The sequence below is a fragment of the Hyposmocoma kahamanoa genome, unplaced genomic scaffold, assembly GCF_003589595.1.
Source record: "Hyposmocoma kahamanoa isolate Upper Pololo Valley unplaced genomic scaffold, ASM358959v1 170, whole genome shotgun sequence".
Classification (NCBI taxonomy): domain Eukaryota; kingdom Metazoa; phylum Arthropoda; class Insecta; order Lepidoptera; family Cosmopterigidae; genus Hyposmocoma; species Hyposmocoma kahamanoa.
This window is the reverse complement of record NW_020653614.1, coordinates 92,462-114,869: the sequence shown is the minus strand read 5'-3', so window position 1 is coordinate 114,869 and position 22,408 is coordinate 92,462. Positions and strand designations below refer to the sequence as shown.

At 38.0% G+C, this 22,408-nt stretch overlaps 1 protein-coding gene across 1 annotated transcript; it reads right to left on the bottom strand.

Moving 5' to 3' along the window:
- Positions 1-1,570: 1,570 nt before the first annotated feature.
- LOC113225710 (putative tRNA pseudouridine synthase Pus10) lies at positions 1,571-22,286 on the bottom strand. Its single transcript, XM_026458111.1, has 11 exons — positions 22,164-22,286; positions 21,069-21,198; positions 20,326-20,485; positions 17,095-17,204; positions 13,835-13,974; positions 10,125-10,357; positions 8,208-8,333; positions 6,294-6,396; positions 5,113-5,219; positions 3,230-3,332; positions 1,571-1,919 (listed from the first exon to the last, which is right to left on the bottom strand). Exons 1-11 carry the CDS (start codon positions 22,284-22,286, stop codon positions 1,716-1,718), a joined length of 1,539 nt encoding a protein of 512 aa, XP_026313896.1. The 3' UTR covers positions 1,571-1,715.
- Positions 22,287-22,408: the final 122 nt, after the last annotated feature.

Below are 22,408 nucleotides of genomic sequence, written 5' to 3'. Positions count from 1 at the left end.
TTACGATGTTTTACTACGTATGGCGCACTATAAATTTCCGGAATGAATACGAAAAAAATACTATAAATGGTCAGAATTTATTGTTTTTATTCAAAATATTCTCCGTTAGCATTAATGCACTTTTTCATACGAATGAACCAATTTTGAAAACACTTAAATTTTTGGAAATAATAAAAGTCACAAGGTGCCAGGTCGGAACTGTACACGGGATGGCTCATAAGGTCAACGTTGTTCACCTTCAAAAATTCATTTGTCTGTCTGGCCGTGTGAGAACTGGCAATATCGTGGTGCAAGATGATATTCGGCATTTATGGTTATTTTTACGGACTTTGTCAATAACTTCCGGCAAACAAATGGTCGTGTACCAATCACTATTCAACGTACATCGGTTCTCCAAAGCAACAGTAGCCACGTGTCCAGTTTTATTAAAAAAAGAAGCAATCATCCGCTTAGACGCACTTCACACGCGCGCCACTTTGGTTGGTTTCGGCTTATCTTGAAAGACCCATACGCTCGATTGCTGCTTTGTTTTGGGATCGTAACTATAAATCCATGTTTCGTCACCTGTTACTATGTCCCACACCAAATTTGACGCTCCTTCGTTGAATCTGGTACGCGTGGCATTCCACCAAGTGACGCGATCCGTTTTTTGAGCCTCAGTCAAATTGTGTGGGATCCACCGAGAGCACAGCTTTTTCACACCCAAATGTTTGTGTAGTATGGATTGTATTTGACTCATGCTTAAAGATGCCCGAATCTCATGGTATGTCACATGCCTGTCTGTTTTGATCATAGGGCGCACAGCATCGATGTTTTGTTGTTCACAGCTGTGGACGGGCGATCATCACGAAATTCGTCACTGAGATTCACACGACCGCGTTTTAATTCTGTAAACCAGCTATAAATAGTCGTCTTGCATAGTGTTTCACCGCCAAAAGCAGTTTGAAGCCGAGCGAAGCTCCGCTGAGCTGTTAAATTAAACTTAAAGTCGTAGAAAATCATACTACGAAAATATTTACGAGTTAAATCCATGGTGATATAGACAACCAATTTCTAAAATGACGCCAGTGCAAAAACAAGTGACAGTCAGATGAAACAAACTGTATTCTACAGCAAAAGAGTTCCATTTTCAAATGTAGTAATTACTTTTTAAATATTGTTTATGTAAGTGGCCAGTTCCGGAAACTCATAGTGCGCCCTATGTTCCATCAGGGCTCCGTCACTTCCTCAAGGTTATGCGATAAGTGCCTACCGCTGAGTGCGCCGATGTCGACGAAGCTCTCATATAGATCTTTCATTTATGAGCATTGGGTTCCGCACGACTGCACACGGCGGGCAACGTTCTTTCACCTATCTGAGCGCGTGCTTAGATTCCTTTTTCCGCGTCGTGATCGCCCAGTTTCATTAGCCAGGTTTAGTATACGCTATTATAGCATAGGTAGTTTCGATTTTGTATGAGAGTGATGTATATATTACGTAGTAAATTTTAGGTCATCGCTGCTACCATGATATTTATTTACTTTTGAGAAATTACTCCATTAGTTTGTTGTAATTATTAATACAAAGATCGAACACAAAGAAAAATTCTTTCGATCCGGCTGGACTTCACTCAAACCAGATCATTCACCGTACCGTAGCTGACGCTCTCCCAACTGAGCTACGAATCGAACCAGTAAACCGTATGAATTTTTCTATGTGCTTGTTGCATTTTGGTTTTAAGAAAACTTACCAGGCACAGGGTAAGCAGTGAGCTCCAATATCCGTCTCTTCCTGTCCAGCAGTGGTCTCCTATGCAACACTCTAATGGGGGTTTTCTGGCTTAAGAGCATCCTAGCACCTTCTGATGGTTCTGTGTTACAATACGTGTTCAGAAGTTCTATGTCTGCCGGGGTCACTGCGATTGGTGTGTCCTCGTTTCCCTGTAGAAAAGTACTTTAAATTGAGTATTAGTTGTTTTATTTTCATGGCTTTGGATTCTTGGGATACTTAAAAAAATATTTATTTTTTCACCTCACTAGCTTGGAAAGGCTCTCTTTCTCATTAGAAATCAGAGCGTAAAAGCCATTGACTTACAAATAAATGGACGACGGATCTAATACAAAAACCACGAAAAAAATGTCCCAAGTCAACCTATTTAAACGTAGTGACATGTCAAGGAATCTGAAAAAGCTAAAAACAAAACGTTGAATTTAAATTGTAATGTCATCGCAGTACTGTCTAGTCTAATTTTGCTTGCTTCGCTGTCAGTCGAACAAACGAAGACTAGAGCGTGAATGACGTTCTGTATACGATTTTAACTCCCTGTAAGTTCGGACACTTTTTAGCGCGGACCCGACGTCCATATAATTGTAAGTCAATGGTAAAAGCGTTTGAAATTCGAACTTGACGATGGATTGTGGTGCACCTAACTTTTTGTTTCAATGAAAAAAAAACACCATGACACTTTTAACTACGCGATTTGTCGTACATTATTTAAGTAATGTAAATCCGTTGGTATATTTTATTCTTATTATTGTTGACATTAAATTGACAACGATAACTAATTTTGTTTATTAAATATTTTTTTGTGTACGAATGAATAAAACTGATTTGTTATATGTAGTTCAACTGTTTTTCTTTCATTTACCATTTTCCTCGCTATAGTGAGGTGAAAAGATGTGTGCTCGCTCGGCAGCAAAGTTGTTTTGCGTCTCGTGGCTTGAAAGCCTCGCTACACTCACTTGCGGCAAACGACAAATTTGCAACCTTGTATAATAAATACTATTATGACTCGGTTCATGTGCGTACCCAGGTTCTGGGCCAGGGGGCAAATCAGTTTTTTTTTAAGCCGAGTTCCGTTCGCTTGTTTTACCTTACATAATAACCAAATACAAAGATCCGACAAACAAGCACCTAGAGAAATTCGTGAGGTCCGCTGGCTCCATTCTGACATTCAATAAGATATTTAATTGAATATCAATTCAATATAAATTTATGTATATATTAATAAAAAGTAATAATATATTTGTCCAAAAACACACCTTAGACTTATAATACAGTACAGAGAAGAAATTTAGTGATTAGAAATGTAAACAAAATAAAATAAAACAAACAGGTAGAAAGGCGTAAAAAAGACCAGTGGCGCCAGTGCGCCTAAACTAGACGAGTGTCTGTGTCTATGGGACAAGGACACTTGTCTACATCATTCATCCGACCCTTTAATGCAGCAAATAGAGCAAGAAGCACATACCGCACTTTGTTCATCATTGGCAGAATGTCCCAGTTTAATGCACAACGCTTCGTAAGTTTTGCATTTCGTTTCTTCACCTTTCTTCAGTTGGGTCAACTCGTCTCTGGTGGAGGAAATAAATAATTGAACGTGGACATGGACCAGCGAAGAAAAAAACAATGGAAGTGCTAAGGCACGCCTTTTCAAGCCTCGATTACTATGAGAACCGATGTCGCCAAAACTCATACATTCTTCATTTGAAACACTACAAAGTCTTGATATTGATTGGTCGTAGTTTCATATTTAAAAAGAAATAACAAATTCTGGATCGTTAAATAATTTAAACTTTACCCTGTTGGCATATCGTTGAAAGTTCAATAATATAATGCAATATTTTTGAAAGTTACGGCGTTTTGATATTATATTGAAATTTCAATCAATGTGCTGCCATCTAGCGGTTATATTGCTGAACCACGACGAATTGGAGTTATGAATTTAGTTCTCCAAAAAAGAAGTGACCATATTGCAGGTGTATAAGCTTTACTTTCGTTTCTTGTAACAAAAAAATTATTTCAATAAATAGAAAATTTATTAATATTAATTAAGACTTTCCGATGATATGAAACACCGCCACGGGTAATATTTTCCAAAACAGCACAATAAGGCATTTTTGTAGGATTTTAGAGAATTTGCACGAAAGAATGACACAACCATACCATACAAAGCTAAAATGGCGGACTGAGCTCAGAGAGATCTTGACCCAGATTTGGCACGCGTCAGACGCTAACTAACCACTTCTACTGTATTTATTGTTCTGTGACATGGACCAATAACCCAAGAGGACTGTTAATCGCGATACAAGACTGCGTAGTCAGGTATTTAGTACCTATTGGTACACCAGATGTCGCGACGAGTACCAAGTAGCTATTTTTGTAACTAATTTGTTTTACATTGACGAGATTTATCAAAGTTACTAATTATAATATAATATAATACTAATTTCATAGGTAAGGACCTAAGAATAGTCCCAGACACCACCACCAGAAATATACCCGACATTTATTTCGCCTCTCATAATAAAGACTCTGTAAATCTGAATCTGAAAACTAAAATCGTCAAAAAGAAAGATGGCGAAAGCTGCCCCAATAACGACGAAGAGCCGTACATGGACTTTGCTAATATAATTTTGCGTTTTAGTTTATGCCTAGCGTCGAGTACATAACCAGAAATAGAGACGAAATGTCATTTAATTTGTTTGAAAACTATTCTGCCATATCATTACCGTGACAACTGCGCTCCGATTGGCCAGCCCAAGTTCGAAACAATTGACGGGTGTCGTCAACTGTTTCACTTCAAATCGACCAGTTAACTTGAGCTTTGCTATAATGGACGAAAATTGCAAAATTGCATATTTAATATTTAATTACCGATGAAATGTGATTCCGTTTGTTTTGTAATTAGATGTTTTGCTGTTTTTCCCACACCACCGAATGGAACAGCCACCCATTATTAGAGATATTATCTTTATTACAATAAACACATAATATTTTTTGAATATACAGAGACGTACACACAGGTCAGTTGTTGGCGTTGTACTATTACAGTTTTCTAATTTGTGATTTCAGCGCAAACGAGAGTTGATATTTAAAAGTGATATAAGGCCCATTTACCTGATGAGTTGTCAGGGATGGATGGCCCTTGTTTCGTCTCCATTTTTGGTTATACATATACTTGATGGACGAAAACAAAGTACATGTACGCAACAGCGAATGGGTTTCGAAATGTATAGGTTTTGACGTTTTTTTATACTGAACATTAAAATGACTTTCAAATATGATGGTCAGGGGGCCAGCACCCGGTACACGCCAATGAGGAAATTTCACATTACAAAACAAAGAACTTACTTGGAGACGTAAACCATACTTTTAACGATGACGTTTCCACTCTTGGAGATGACGTCACACGCCTGCTGCAACTCCTCGGCCGTTAGCTCCCGTCGGGGGTCAGTGATCTGCACACGGACAAAACTAACGACACTATCCACTGTGGAGATTCGTTATCTTTGCCTACCTCGATGGGAACAGCTATCCATCATCATCATTAATACATTTATACGTTCCACTGCTGGGCACGGATGCCGACCGGAAGACGTTCAGTGGGTCGGCCCCTTGCTAGATGGACGGATGACCTAATAAGGGCGGCGGGTAACCGATGGTTGCACGTCGCGTCCGATTGGTTGGTCTGGAAATCTTTGGGGGAGGCCTGTGTTCATCTATTTTTCTCTCGCCTCTCTCAAGGCCTAAAAGATTAATTTTTAATTTTTAACCGACTTCAAAAAAGGAGGAGGTTCTCAATTCGACTGTATCTTTTACTCCGGTATTTGTGAACCGATTTTCATGATTCCTTTTTTGTTGGAAAGGGAGGAATTCCATAGTTGTCCCATTTCATTTTGAAGAAAATCATCCACCTCTAAGGGTGGCTGTTCACGCATGAAGATTTATTTTTATAAATACTTTTAACTGCCTCTGTGGCCGAACGGTTACCGGACTGCCATGCAGAGGTCCCAGGTTCGATTCCCAGGCCGGGAGAAATAGTTGTATGGCCTACAATTATTTCTCTCGTGAGTTTAGGTGTAATTTGTGGTTGTCTAGGTGTGTGTCCATAGCACCCGCGACACAGGGTTTCCCTAGTGCGGGGCTATTTTTATATATAACGCCTAAATTTTACTTAAGGAGCAATTATTTTAATGGCTGATTTTGCTATTTCTCCAATTCAAGGAGTTTTTCTCTCAATATATTTTGAGCAGTGAGAACCGATTTTTATTATCTCCAGTGTCAAGTCGTGTATAGTGGCGAATTTAAGGATATTTCACTAAAACTTAGCAAATAGACGTAATTCCACGTACTTTTGAGGTCGGTTTTTTTAGTACTCTGTACTGAGATTATAATTTTTTTATTATTATTACTTCGGTACAAAGTTAAAAAACGCACTCCGAACACCGTCGCGTGTCGCGGAGCTGCGTGATAATCTAATCGAAATATCTACTTTAAATTGAAATTTAAAGTAGATATTTCGGCTTTAGTACCTCGATGGCGAAAGGCCTTCCCTCGCCAAGGCATCTGACATCGACGTCCTCTCTTCCAGCAGATATCAGCTTCAGCCTGGACTCGGCTTCTTCAGGCGTCATTCTGTTCATATTATTTATAAGATGCGACAAATTTATTTAGTAGCAGTAGAGCTCCTTGTGAAAGAGATCGATCAGGGTGGTACTGCCACCTTACTTATTTCTGCCGTCAGGCAGTAATGTAAGTCTCATATTAGGTTGGTTGTGCAGTGAGGTATTTGAGATGTCATCAGGGTGATTCACGTAATTAAACCGTTACGATATCGTAGCGATTTAGTCGTTGAACTGCTTTTTCGTATTCACGTGTGACAGTGAACGTCGAGTCCAATTTTAAAGTTGTTCGATCCAAATGTCGTTAAAGCGTATTCTGGTATATGGTTCGAACTTAAATCGACTCTAAACGACAAGTCATACGTATTCTGCTAAAATTTTGACAGTTCTTTCAATAGACTTTCGAAGATTAAATGTCAAATTTCACAATCCAAGATGTCTGATTCTACTCATATCAACGTTCGTTCAAGTGATACGTGTATACCCATTTTGGATAGGACTTCGATCGAACGACTACGTAACTTCAACGATATTTTGATAGCTTGAACTTACGTGAATCGCACTACTGGTTAGATAGCGTGTTTATTCGTTCATGATGCAAATAGAAGTGAATTAATAATTCAATTACAATATAAATAATCTTATGCCTACTCAACATTTCCTTCGATACGCAACCCAGTGACAGGTGAAATGGGACTTGTCAATTTATGTCTCAGGGTGACGGGCACAATGACATTTATGATAACATGTGCCGGGACACGTCGGTCCACATCATTTGCAGTGCCACTCAGAGCTTTAAACCGAAAAGATCTGATGGGCATTGTCACGCAGTTTGTTAGAAACCCGAAGCCGAAGGCTGAGGGCTTTAACGCCTGGAGGTTTGTAATTTTACCACCCGTGTTACATAAAAAGTTTTTCATAACATTTGCGTGGAAATAGATACAACGATAAATTATTTCTTGTATGAATAAATATCGCTTCACAACACAACATTTACGTATTTTACAAATGGCGGTGTTTTGTATAAAAGAACTCAAACTAAAATGTTATAAAAGGCGCAGACGCATGCAGCCACAATGTATTAGATGTAAAAGAAATCATTTCCAAATTATAAAAGTACTACTGAATTTGAATTCATAAAATTAATTTAGTAAAAAACGGTTAAATTGCAAAAGTTTAGATTTTTTATACCTCAAGTTAATCGACGCCTCCTACGTAAAGTATCGTCTGTCGAAATTGCCAAGTTTACAGGGGAGTGTTTTAAAGTTCTCCGTTTCATTCGGCAAAGCTTGTTACTCACATAGAGTGATCATCTAATAGATCATCTAGCCGATATCTAGGATTTTATGGTACTCAACGTGTGTAACGAGATTTGCCGAACAAAAGTGAGAAATCTAAAGTCACGTGTTATGCTTATTTCAGTGAATTCAGAACTTTAAAAGGCTCCCCTGTAAACTTGGCAATTTTGACATACGATACTTTACGTGGGAGGCGTCGGTTTATGCGAAATATACGTTTAGAGTTTTCGAGCATAAAAAAATTTTGCTTAATCTTGACGTAAAAAATCCACAGGGCGATAAAGTAATGAAAAAGCCCGTGGGCATAATTTAGGACATTACGGTCGACTTTGCCTGTATGTCATGACACTGTTTACGAGCAACTGTGATGAAAAGTTTCATCAAAATCCTTACCCTTCAAAAACCGGAACGCAATAATGCTGACCTTACCGCTTGGCGGCAGAAACTCCCTGGACGAACTCTTTCACAAGGAGCTCTACTAATACTAATCAGGTACAGTATGAAATGTTAGCAATACAATTCTCACCCGAGTAGTTCCATGAGCGGCTCGAAGAGCGTCTGCTGAACAGAGCCCGTGAGGCCCCCTCCGCCCCCTTCCACATCTCCCACCAGCCATGGCGTTTGGGGAAGGCAGCGGGACAGCTTTATATACCTGTGTAGTAATTTAAGCCATTTCGAAAAAGCTTTACATCTATTTGATGACCTTCGTGATCGAATAGCTTGCACACTGGTTTTCATTCGGTTCGATCCCCGACCGGGTCAATGTAGAAAAAACAAATATATATGTCTCGGGTCTGGGTGTTTGTGGTACAGACGTCAGAAAACAAAAAGTAACGAGAATGGACACTCCCGCCCCTCCCTAATTTTAGAAAACCCATCACTTCCCCGCACATTGACGGTCACATCGACTCCTCCTACGTAAAGTATCGTATGTCGAAATTGCCAAGTTTACAGGGAAGTGTTATAAAGTTTTCCGTTTCATTCGGCAAAGCTCGTTGCTCACATAGAGTGATCATCTAATAGATCATCTTACCGATATCTAGAATTTTATAATACTCTATGTGAGTAACGACCTTTGCCGAATATAACTGAGAAACGCTAAAGTCACGTATTATGCTTATTTCAATGAATTCAGAACTTTAAAAGGCTCCACTGTAAACTTGGCAATTTCGACATACGATACTTTACGTGGGAGGGGTCGACATTGACTGAACGACAACGAGGCTGGCGGCGAGCCGTTTTCGCGCTAAGACGGCTTTGATATTTGAATACAGTCTTAGAAACTTGTACGGTAATATATAACATTATTGTACGTTACTATTTATAATAATCGTGAATTGTGTTGTGTACGGCTGTAAAGAAAGGAGCTTCTTTCGTTTTCCGGAAGATGAAACGAAGTAAAAAAACTTATGTCAGTTATTATTTCCTTCATTTATTTAGTGCAGAGTAATATATAATACATATTTATTATATCAATGTAACGAGACACCATAAGTTCGTGACCTAGTAGACAAGGGTTCTCGAATTTTCAAATTGTATTTATGTAGTGAATATGCCTAATTATTAACTAGGTGACCTTGGACACGCAATTTCAAATAAGAACCTTGGGTAATTTAATTAAAAGTACCTATCCAAAATATAACATTTTAAGTGCTTTTAATATATTTTTAAATAAATCTTCAATATTACTCTAGTTAGGGTATTAAAGAAAAATACAATAATATATCGATATAAATACTTATTAGACATTCATAATTAATAGGATTCTATTAATAGAATCAAAGATAACAGATTCGCGTTAGAATTTTCGCTATGTTGCCGCTCTGATCGCGTAACGCAATAATAGTACGAGAAAGTGATGGGTAACCCTGCCACTTCACGCATACATTTGCGCGTGTGCAGATAGCGCCTTGCTGTATGTAGTAGTAGTAGGTAAATAACTTTCGGCCGTTGTATGGAGTGTCCGGGGTGTGCTGTCGTTGTTTCCGATTTCCATAACACAAGTGCTTTAGCAACTTACTTTAGGATCAGAGCAACGTACTTGAAGCGCATTATAAGTTTCGGGAATGAATGAGAAAGAAATATTATAAATGGTAAGAAATGAATTTATTGTTTCTCAAAATATTCTCCGTTAGCGTTAATGCACTTTCTCATACGGATGAACCAATATTAAAAACATTTATCAATGTCACCGAGGAGCAAATAAACCATATGTAACCTGCACTTAGAAAACTTCGTGAGATCCGCTGTTTCGTTCCGTGGCTTAGTTGGCATAGCGTCTGACACGGTATGCTAGAAGACGTCGGTTCGAATCCGGCCGGATCGAAGGAATTTTTTCTAAGTATTCATTCTTTGTATTAATTATAAAAAACGTACAAACGTACGTGATGTTGTCCAATATTTATTAAAATGACAAATATTCAATAGCGAAAGTGGACCGTACCTGCCTCCCAAATACATAGGCAGACGTGTCCAAACAGCGCTGGCGCATTCCGCCGCTCCCGCCACTCGCGGCACGCCGTCCCTCCACCCCTCCACCGCCCCGAACATGCCGGCGGTGACGTCACGCAACGCCTGTTCCACCGCTGGACGCGTGAAGGTCGTTATAAAACGTCTGGCTTGTTTGCTTCGAGCTTCGAAGAGAGATGGCGACAGGGTTTTCAGTATTTCCAGTTCCTGAAAAATCGCAAACATAGACAATTCAAATCGTCGCCTTGCTTTCTAAAACTCGAATCTTAAATCACATAGTAACTGAAACGTAAAAAATGCATTGCATAATATACATTTTACAGACTGATTTCACACATTTCCTTCATATTCACACACTGGCTTTTATCTATTCTTAAAGTAATGCATCCAAGTTAACACCCTTTGTATAATTTAAAAACAAAAGCAAGTTTTGCCATCTGCTGAATAATCACTCTTTATGTGATACGTGTTTGAGAAAATGAGACATCGAAGTGTATCTTTATTTCATAGGTAAACAAATTACTTGAAATCGTGTACATTAAAAATAATTTAGTAGCAGTCAGCTTCTTATGAAAGAGTTCGTCCAGGGAAGTACTGCCTTACCTTACTTGTTTCTGCCGCCAAGCAGTACTGTGAGCATTACTGTGTTTCGGTTTTGAACGGTAAGAGTGCTGGTGAAATTACGTACACATGGGACCTTGTCAACTTATGTCGTCTCAGGGTGACGGGCGCAATGGCAGTGAATCATATCTTTGCTATTTAAACATTGACTTACAATAGGGAATCGGACAATTTTTCAGAAAGTGTCTAGAATTAACTAAAATAGATATGTACAGCCATGAAAAATAATATTTTATTAAAATAAAGCTTAATAGTCTCTAAAATGTGCTAAAACTACGTTAAAATTTAAATGGAAACAAATTGGCGCGCAAACGTAACAAAATGTCAAATTGAACGCGTGACGTCATTTGTAGGTAAACAAGCCACGATATCAAGGGCAAGGTGTTATTTTAAAGTTTTTGTGAAGTTTGAAGTCGTTATGGAACGGAAAACATATCGTTGGTGTGTAGTACCTCAATGTAGGAATACTTCTATAACTACCCCAAATAAACTATTTATTGATGTACCTCGAAAATCCGACATACGTTATTTTTTTCGAATTTTCAAAAATTAATATATCGAAAACTATTAACGTCCTAACTTTGAAACTTTGCACGAAGGGTCCCCCCTTCCCCCACCCCCCTCCCGCCCCTCAAATCGTGCGATGGTAATGTACAGTCCTTCCATCGCATGTAATTTTCCATATCATTCGGCAGCTAAAATTCGAATACATAATTATTACATTACATAATTAAAGGCACTGGCGAATATAACACAACATTTACTATTTAATTATTAACACATGCTTCGATCTATGTATCACTCACTGCATAAAGTGTACTTACGTCGAAGTGATCCTCACAAAAGTATATCGCTGAATTTACAGACATTTCGTCGTGCTAGGACCAACCATTTTTTTCGTATGTCGGATTTTCGAGGTACATCAATAAATAGTTTATTTGGGGTAGTTATAGAAGTATTCCTACATTGAGGTACTACACACCAACGATATGTTTTCCGTTCCATAACGAATTCAAACTTCACAAAAACTTTAAAATAACACCTTGCCCTTGATTTCGTAGCTTGTTTACCTACAAATGACGTCACGCGTTCAATTTGACATTTTGTTACGTTTGCGCGCCAATTTGTTTCTATTTAAATTTTAACGTAGTTTTAGCACATTTTAGAGACTATTAAGCTTTATTTTAATGAAATATTATTTTTCATGACTGTACATATCTATTTTAGTTAATTCTAGACACTTTCTGAAAAATTGTCCGATTCCCTATTATATGGACGTCGGGGCCGCGCTAAAAAGTGTCCGCACTTGTAAGGCGCTAAAATCGTATACAGAGCGCCAAACTCCGCTTTAGTCTTCATTTGTTCTACTGACAGCGCGATACTGCGATGACATTACAATTTAAATTTCGAATAGGTTGACTTGGGACATTTTTTTCGTGGTTTTTGTATTAGACCCGTCGTCCATTTATTTGTAAGTCAATGTATTTAAAGCTCTGAGTGACACTGCAACTGCTATGGACAGGCGTGTAGCTTACCATCAGGCGCACGACTTGATTATAAAGAAAATAGAATAATAATAATATTAATAAAAGCTGTAATTTTAAATACATGCCACATCGTCAGAAAGTTCATGCAGATGGAAGAGGACGAAGTAGGATCTTATTACACACCCACCACATACTCGTAGATACACGCCATACTGCATTTGCTTGACTTAGGTCCGTAAATGTGGTTCAAACCAATTAACAAGCTTAGAAGACTAAAGACAATAATAATAAAAGGTGGTTAAAACCAGCTGAGGAGAAATAGCAGGAAAAATAATAATAATTGTAATTTTTAAATTTTTATTGAACGTCACCGACTTCAAAAAAGGAGGTTTTCAATTCGACTGATTTTTTTTGTATGTATGTTACGCTATTTATTAACGCGGCTTGCAACTTTTGTGGAATTATATCTATTTGACAAGTTTTATTGAAATTACTTAAAGCAGTGCGCGAAACCGAATTCATCCCCTAGTTTGCCATTAGGGGTGGAATATTTTCTTCAAATTTAAATGGGACCAGTACTGAGGTACCCTCTTTCCAACAAAAAAAGAATCATCAAAATCGGTTCACAAATACCAAGTTATCGCGTAACAGACATACAAAAAATAAGTATTTATATAATTTATAACAATTTAATTATTATATTATTTTTATATTATTTTTTTCCTTGTTTTGTTGTGCACATATCTTCTTTTAGTTAGTGTCCTGTATTTAGGTCTGCAGGAAGAAATTGCTATTAGAAATAAGCAGAACCTTTTCTTTTTAATTTCGCTTGTATTGTTTGTGACTTGTTGTATTTTTCCTGTACAATAAACTATTAAATAAATAAAAAATAAAAACAGCCGAATTGAGAACCTCCTCCTTTTTTTAAAGTCGGTTAAAAATGGCTCTTTAGCCCTTTCCAGAAAACACCGACGATATATAAAATATTCAATGGTTTCTGGATTTGCCGTACCCTAACTTACCACGGCTAAGTGACAAAATATTTTTTTGAAATATCATAAAAAACCATAATCCAGTTTAGGAATATCAAAATTGTTCGATGATTTTTCAGCTATGGATTGTTAGGGTAAGTTCCGATAAGTCTAACACGTTAACTAATTTTAACTGTATTTTAAATTTTTATTGAATTGATATTCAATTGTATTTTTTGTGAAATTACTCCACTAGTTTGTTATAATTATTAATACAAAGATCGAACACTCAGAAAAAATTCCTTCAATCCGGCCGGATTCGAACCGACGTCTTCTAGCACACCGTGCCAGACGCAGTACCAACTAAGCCACGGAACGACCCAGCGGACCTCACGAATTCTTCTATGTGCTTGAGTCGTGTCTTTGTATTTGGTTTTTAGCTCTAAAAGACTAAAAAGTCATCTAAAAACTTTTTTAGACTTTTTATTTTAACTGTTTTTAGAAGCGCATTTTGTGCTCTATCGTATGTCACTAGAAACGTATATTTCACCATTTGGCACTTTGCCGCGTTTTAGTTAATAGACGGCAGATCATTTGTTTAGTACCTGTAAATCATCAGGGTACTCCATGTTAAGTGTGACCAACAGCGACGCGACGGCACCGGAGTCGAGCCGACGCCCGATGTGAGTTGCCAGCCGTTCCGCGAACGTAAATTTCCACGATTCCTTTAGCGACGTTATCGAGGCTGACAACAATATTATACTTTTTATTATCTCTAGTAATTTGACTGCCGAACTTGACTCCAAGATATAAATTAAAATTTCAAGCCACGTGACGCAAAACAACTTTGCTGCCGAGCGAAACACACAACTTTTCACCTCACTATAGCGAGGAAAATGGTAGATGAAAGAAAAACAGTTGAACTATAACAAATCAGTTTTCATAAACAAAATTAGTTACCGTTGTCAATTTAATGTCAACAATAATAAGAATAAAATATACCAACGGATTTATATAACATAAATAACGTACGACAAATCGCGTAGTTGAACGTGTCATTGTTTTTTTTCAATGGAAAGAAAAAGTTAGGTGCACCACAGTCCATCGTCAAGTACGAATTTTAAAATACTTTTATGCGCAGGTTTCTAATGAGAAAGAACGTCTTTCCAAACTAGCGAGGTGTATTTAGGAAGGAGGAATATTTTTGGAATATACGGAAACGTACTGTAGTCTAGGCTCTACTCTATGAGTAGAATCACTGGCTGAGTGAATATAATTTTGTATTTAGAATGTGTTTGAAAAAATGAAATAGAAAGAATAGAACATCTTGATAGTTCGTTTAAATGTTTAGAAATTTTGTTAGGATCATTCAGCCAGGCTAGAGTCGCTGAAATAAAGAGTTAGGATTTAGTCAGGTTCCCTAATTAGCTAGGATAGCTGACGAGTAATTATATTTTGATTTGTTTGATTGGGATGTGGTCATGGTCTGTCCTTTTAGATAGGTTTTTAGCAGACTAAAGCCATAGCCTCCTCGGTGGTTTACTTGTTGGTAAGGTAGTGGCTTCCGAGCAGTGTGTGGCTAGCCTATAGTAAAGGCTGATCACTTGTGTAAGTTGCCTATCATAGATAGGACACCAGCTAGGGATGTTCACCCCTTCAGTTGTGAGGAAGAGGGATGTAGTCTAGGCTCTACTCTATGAGTAGAATCACTGGCTGAGTGAATATAGTTTTGTATTTAGAATGTGTTTGAAAAAATTAAATAGAAAGAATAGAACATCTTGATAGTTCGCAATGTAACCCAAGGCTGAAAATATGTAGAAAAGTGCAATAAAGCAAGTTTTGAAGATTATCCCAGTTTATATTTACAAAAGTATCTCTCGCTACGCATCCTAAGCTACGCCTAGCTTACAGTACACACGGGTAAATTGTTGGCGCTGTATCATTTCAGTTTTGTAATTTGTGATTTCAGCGCAAACGAGAGTTGATATCTAAAAGTGACATAAGGCCCATTTGCCTGATGAGTTGCCAGGGATGGAGTGTCCTTATTTCGTCTCTATTTCTGGTTATATACGCGATGGTTAATATAAAAAAATACGTGTTTTCTATTATTTTTTGTGGTGGTGGACGTTGAAATTTTTTTATCTTGTGGTGGATGTCGAATATCAATCTGTCTCACTCTAATTCATGTTAAACAGCGTCACTATCTATCTCACTCTATCACATACGGCCATGTCACTTCCACGATGGTAAAGCCAATCTTTGAGTACACAAACGCATTATTTATCATGGTATAATTTTTTTTGAAACGTGATTCTTTGGCAAAAAATAAGTTATAACATTTTTTATGGAATGAAAAGTGGCAAGTACTGTACTATTTTGAAATCTTGATTAAATGGGCCATGTTTTCAAATAACTTGCCCAGGGTAGTGTAGTACATTTTTTTTAATATGAAGTATCATAGCTAGCTGATATAATTTTTTTAAGCTAGAACTTAATTTATTACTTACGAAACTTAATTTTTTTTTACTAAACCATAACCTTTACTGTTTGATTTGTGACTGCAATAAATAACGTGGTTATTTAGGATGACGTTAAAAAAAACACTGCAAAACTGAAAATTTGTGATGACAGTACCTAAACATGTGGTCTAGGGTATCGATTTTCAACATTTTCAAAAATATGCCTGTTATCACTTAACTAAGCGACATGGATTTTTTTTTATTTTTACCAGAACTGATATAACCTGGCCTCTCGCCCAGTACCCGCTTGACGTTGAGTTTTGGGACACCCTGTATAGTGAGGAGTTATTAAAGTTTCAATAAATACTAATTTAAAGTCCCACCCGTCGTAATGAAACATACATATTTTAATTTTAACCAATAAATATGCAATCTATTGGCATTTACTTTTGTAAAAGTAACAATTATGCTAAGGGTCATTATTTTGGCTTGGTTGGTCATTGTGCACGTAAATAGGAATGTAAATATTAGGATTTGAAAGTGTGTCCCACCCATCGCTGTGACGGGTGGGACACACTTCTGAACGTTTTTTCTTTGAATAAATGTTTGTATTTTTATGGATTCGAGATTTTACGATGTTTACTAGGTTTTAGGATGTTTACTGTTATACAGTTGCTTTAATTTTGAAGTTTAACATTGATGTGTTAAATTGTGACTAATTAAAACTAAAAGTATTAAACTACATTGACGGCCTCCGTGGCCGAGTGGCTTGCACACCGGTTTTCATGATGTCGCCAACTCTTGAGGTCCCGGGTTCGATCCCCGTCTGGGTCAGTGTAGAGAAAGAATCTTTTCTATATTGTCTCAGGCCTGGGTGTTTGTGGTACCGTCGTTGTTTCCGATTTCCATAACACAAGTGCTTTAGCTACGTACTTTGGGATCAGAGCAACGAATGTGATGATGTCTAATATTTATTTATTTATTTACGACATAGATAATCCAGGTTTTTTTTCAATTGCAGTAGCACCCCTTGGACAGCATCAACGCCTCCAAATTGCTTCCGAGGCCTCTACCTCCCTAGGAATCTTCAACGCCCACTGGGGGAAGTAGGGACCGCCACACTGACCCAAAGTGGTGGGACTTCACACGTTTTCCAAGGGTTGTGTACCTTCGAAAGCTTCTCCGACGTGCTGGTCTCATTACGATGTTTTGTTTTGCCAAAAAATTCAAGGTAAAAATCAAATTAAATTTCAGACATAAAGTCCGAAAACTCACGAGGTTTCGATTCGATTGCAGTCGACTCGGATTCGAAACCACCGCCATCTCGTGAGATTGTAGATCAAACCATAAAGCTACCACGGCTTTTAATTTAATATCTTAAAAACAGACAAAAATTGTTTACTTACAGGCATCATAGTTAGGATATTTCTCTTTGATGCAAAGAACGATCGCCTTTTCTCTAATCAATATGGCCATAGGCGAGGACAGAGCGGCGGCGAATGATTCGCAATCATAGCTGAAAGAATATCCATCTATTATTTACAATTTATCCTGGTTGCATAGCGGAGATGTTTGCTATGATCTATAACGGACTCCTGAGTGTGTTCATAGAACGGTGGGACTCCTCAATGATACAGCATTGGGTGCAGCTCCACACCAGGATATAATATTTCATTTTATTTTATTTTAACACTAGAGTTACCTATCAGTAATCCGAAATGACATTTTCCAGAAATAACGTTTGGTCGAAATTTCATAACATCGAAAGTAATTTTGAGAGGAAAATGTTTTTCTTTTAAACCTAACTTAACCTTACCTAACCGAACCTAATCGTGTCTTTACGATAAATATTCAACATATCCTGAAAGAACAACTGTTTCGTTACAATTCGGTTTTCGGTGTAATGAAAATGGAAGGGAAGGAAGATCTGACACGACTGGCGGAATACGCCCGGAAACACAAAGCAGAACTTCTGGTGAGATGTGATGCCAACGCTCACCACATAGCCTGGGGGAGCTCAGACATTAATAACAGAGGTGAGTTACTACGTGACTTTATCCTATCAAATTGCCTGTATCTTAATAACGAAGGATGTGCACCATCTTTTGTTACTAGGTCAAGACAAGAAATTCTGGACATTACTTTCGCTACGGCTAGGCTAGCCGGACTTCTAACCGGCTGGCATGTTAGTGGCGAGACGTCGATGTCGGATCATAAACACATAAAATTTGATCTGGGAGCAGGAAATGTCTGCCACCCCACTACATTTAGGAATCCAAGGGACACGGCCTGAGACGTCTATAGAGACAGACTAGGGCAGTATCTACAAGGGTGTTCCAAATCGATCAAAATCACTCAGAGTCTAGAGTTAGCTGTTGAGGTCACTTCCAAGGGCATCATCAGCGCTTTTGACGAAAGCTGCCCGCCAAAAACTCGGACCTCCAATAGGAAGGTTCCGTGGTGGAATGCACAACTGAGAAAGCTAAGAAAGAAAACTCGAAGGCTCTTCAATAGGGCCGAACTAACAAAGGAATGGGAGACCTACAGGAGGCCCTAACTAACTATAACAAGGAGATAAGGCAGGCCAAGCGAACATCGTGGCGGCGGTTCTGTGAGGAGATCGCTAGTGCTCCTCAAGGCGCACGTCTACATAGACTGCTCGCAAAAGCCAATTCCCATCAACCAGGACTGTTAAAGAAGCCTGATGGGACCATCTCGACTTCTACGATAGAAACCATTGAGCTTTTAATGTCAAACCACTTCCACTTCCCGGGGGCCTTGTGCGACACGCCCACTAATCCAGCAACGACGCTACATTCACCTCGTAACGAAGACTGGAACAGAGCCTCCAACATAATAAGACCCTGACAAGTGGCTTGGGCGATAAGGCTCGTTTAAATCATATAAATCCCCAGGTGAGGACAGTCTACTCCTATCTTACTGCAGCATGGCATAAGTGTACTCTTGCCATACCTGGTCAAGATATACAGAGCCAGTCTTGCCTGGGGACACATACCGATACAATGGACAACGTGTAAAGTTGTATTTATGCCGAAGGTAGGCAGAAAGGACTAATCTCTTGCTAAGTCCTTTAGACCCATCTGCCTAACCTCATTTTTGCTTAAGGCAATGGAGAAGGTACTTGACAATCACATTAGGGCTTCGTCCTTAATATATAGTCCTATCCATCACACTCAACACGCCTATCAGAGTGGAAAGTCCACAGAGACAGCTTTGCTCCACCTTGTGGACAGGGTTGAAAGAGCGTTTGAGGACAAACAAATAGTACTGTGTGCCTTTCTAGACAGGCAGGTGAAGGGCCTAACCTGCAAAGGTGTGGACACTTCAACCACGAGATGGGTACAGAACATGCTTTTAAGCCGCAGGGCCAGTATCTCGTTACATGGGGACCGGCTTGTGGTCTCCACAGTAAGGGGTTGCCCGCAAGGTAGGGTAATTTCTCCTCTCCTGTGGACTCTTGCTGCGGATCAGCTCCTGTATAGGTTGGCTGAACTGAATATTGACGCTCAGGGATATGCCGTTGACCTGGTGATCATAGTACGAGGGCACTGCCAAAGTACTATATCATCACTTATGCAAGGAGCACTTGAGACCATTTCCGCGTGGTGTCAAGATATTTGTCCCATTCACCAGGAGACGGAAACTAGACAAACTAGTGGAACCGATTCTTGGTGGCAGGGCTGTGGGCTATTACGCAGAAGTCAAATATCTAGGGATCTATTTTGACGTTACGACGACAGATTGTTGTGACAATGGGAAGAACTAGAACCACAGTCGTCTGACGATAATTAAAACGTCACGATAAAAATGTGACCACACATAATCGCAACGTCAAACGATTCTGTCGTGCACACGACAAGGAGGTTGCCGTGAACCGACAAATTGTCGTCACAATCTACTGGCAACAACTAGACACGACAGTCGTTGAACGATAAAATAAACGTCCACGAGACAGTCACGACATATAGTCGTAATATGGGAACTCGGGGTGATTCACGTAATCAAACCGTTACGATATCGTAGCGATTTAGTCGTTGAACTGCTTTTTCGTATTCACGTGTGACAGTGAACCTCAACGAGTCCAATTTTAAAGTCGTTCGATCCAAATGTCGTTAAAGCGTATTCTGGTATATGGTTCGAACTAAAATCGACTCTAAACGACAAGTCATACGTATTCTGCTAAAATTTTGACAGTTCTTTCAATAGACTTTCGACGACTAAATGTCAAATTTCACAATCCAAGATGTCACAATCCATTAGTCCTTACGTTTCGAATCTACTAATATCAACGTTCATTCAAGTGATACGTGAATTTTGAATAGGACTTCGATCGAACGACTACGTACCTTCAACGATACTTTGATAGGTTGAACTTACGTGAGTCACACTACAGGCTAGACGCGACAGTCGTCCAACAACGTTAAATAAAACGTTACGACATAATGGAAACGCGTCCTAACAAAATGAGCTTCACTGTCTCCAGCCAAATATATTAAAAGTATACAGTCTATATACTAAAGTACATTATAAATGTTTTTTTATGATGGTACGTGACAGGACGAACAAAGTTTTATACATTACGTAAATTGAGTAGTTGAAAAATGTTCAACACTTACCCTTTCTTATCAAAAACCTCCTTAGCTATATTCAAACTCTTCGCCCATGTGTTCTCCTGCAAAATGCCCAGGCAACTTGTGCACACCTCTTGCTTACATTTCTTTGCGGGAGGAGGTTCACTTATGTCGGAAGGTGGTGGAACTTCAAGTGATGGGATTCCTACAAAGATATTGAAAAAGGTTACACTAAGCAATGTATATCATCATTATTTATACTACTTAATATCTTTTATCAAATAGTCCAAATCTCGAAAGGTGCGAAAAAATGGCCATGCATATACACTATTCCTACTAAACATACGCTTCGCCCGCTCCGGGCATTATTTCTAGGGTCGGCGGACTAAAGCACATAAGTGAAAAATCCAACATCATTCATTTAAATTAATACATCTACCGGCTAAAGCACATAAGTCAAATTCATTAGTTACTCCATAAATTTGGAACTTAATTCCAGGTGTCTTTTTCAAATTTATAATTCTCTTTGCACCTTCTAACACTATAAACAATGCGAAAAAATATATAATTATATATTAGCAAATGAAGCGCTTTTTTCACTTATGTGCTTTAGTCCGCCAAGCCTAGATTTATACCCTCCAGCATCCTTCCCTCCCTGGTTAAATTTGTGGTGCCACTTGTATGAAAGAGACGGTGCCTTTGTGCAAGCAGGACATAGCATGAATCGAAACTTCAATAAAATATATCTAGAACTTTTGTGAACAATCACAAGGTTCTTTTTTTGTTACCATGAGCAGGATCCAGTTGTGGTGGGTCATTATTGGTCACTTCATTCTCATCACTGGTTATTGAAGCATTACCATTGGCTGAATCACATTGTGTGATTGTTTCATAGTTTTCTCCTTCCTTATCTAAATACTGGAATATATGTGGAGTTCAGTGTATTTATTCACTAAGTTTATATCATATCAGGATGTTTCATTTAATTTTGAAGGCTCTGATCAAATCCACCCATATCGAATACATTTTTCCATGTTCAATCTTTGTGTTAATAATTACAACGAAGTTTATATTGCATCAACTGTACATTTTACCATCGCACGAGTTGAGAGTTGAAATTAATATGGTGAATAGACTGCATAGTTAGCAGTCTAATCTGAAAATATTAGCTTTAGGAAATTCGTAGTCTTAATAATAAAAAATTTTTAATTATTGAAATATTCAAAAATAAATGATAAGAAACAGGTTTTGTATATTAGGAAAGTACGACGTTTGGTTGTTGCAGTAAAATTTTATATATAATGCAAAAAAATAAACATTTTCATAAAAAAAATGAAAGGTGTTTCGTTTCTTTTTTTCGCAATATTCAATTAAAAAGCTTATATTAATAAGTAATTGTACATTTAAGATAGAAATTTACTACATTTAGTATTTATGCTTTTATTTTTGAACAATAATTTTAAAACATAATATGTATTTTACATAGGTTAAACCTTGGTTGCGTCCCACAATCAGTAGGTTAGGTTAACTATTAACATGTTAACTTTAAAACTTTGCACGGAGGGTTCCCTCCCCACCCCCCTCCCAACCCGCAAATCGCACAATGGTAATGTACAGTCCTTCCTTTATATTAATCATTTTAAAGAAATTTTCCTAAAAGTTAGTAACGCACAGTCTAAAGTTGTTAACGCGATATGTTTTATGAAACATTTGTGTTTTAGGTTAGGTTTTAAAACAATCTATAACAAATCAAATTCATAGATTTTTCTGAGACTATCTTAGATAAGTACAATTATTACGTTTCAAACAGCCTTTGTCATGCCAAATAAACAAGTAAAAAGTGAGTAAAGACCGTAAAAACAAAACAAATCGTAAATACGAACTTTCAATACGAATTCGTGGCACTTTGCGTACGCTGAATCTTTTCTAATGCCTATAAAACGAAGGCAACACGCGTCGCAACATCCCAATGCTTTACACTGCTGCACTATACCTTTGGAATTCATTTTAATTCACAATTTAATCAAAAAAGCTAATGGAAAACACTAAGGTGTACAGCCGTTTAAACCACAAACTATCAAACAGAAGTTTTGACAGCTGTCATGTCAGATTAATAAAATTATTTTCT

Excerpts from the sequence above, each read along its gene's own strand:
- LOC113225710 (XM_026458111.1), bottom strand. The coding sequence starts at position 22,286 with ATGAATTCCAAAGGTATAGTGCAGCAGTGTAAAGCATTGGGATGTTGC. Across the intron at positions 13,975-17,094 it reads ATATCCTAACTATGATGCCT|CCTCGATAACGTCGCTAAAG; the intron begins GTAAGTAAACAA and ends TATTGTTGTCAG. Across the intron at positions 10,358-13,834 it reads AGTACCCTGATGATTTACAG|GAACTGGAAATACTGAAAAC; the intron begins GTACTAAACAAA and ends GCGATTTTTCAG.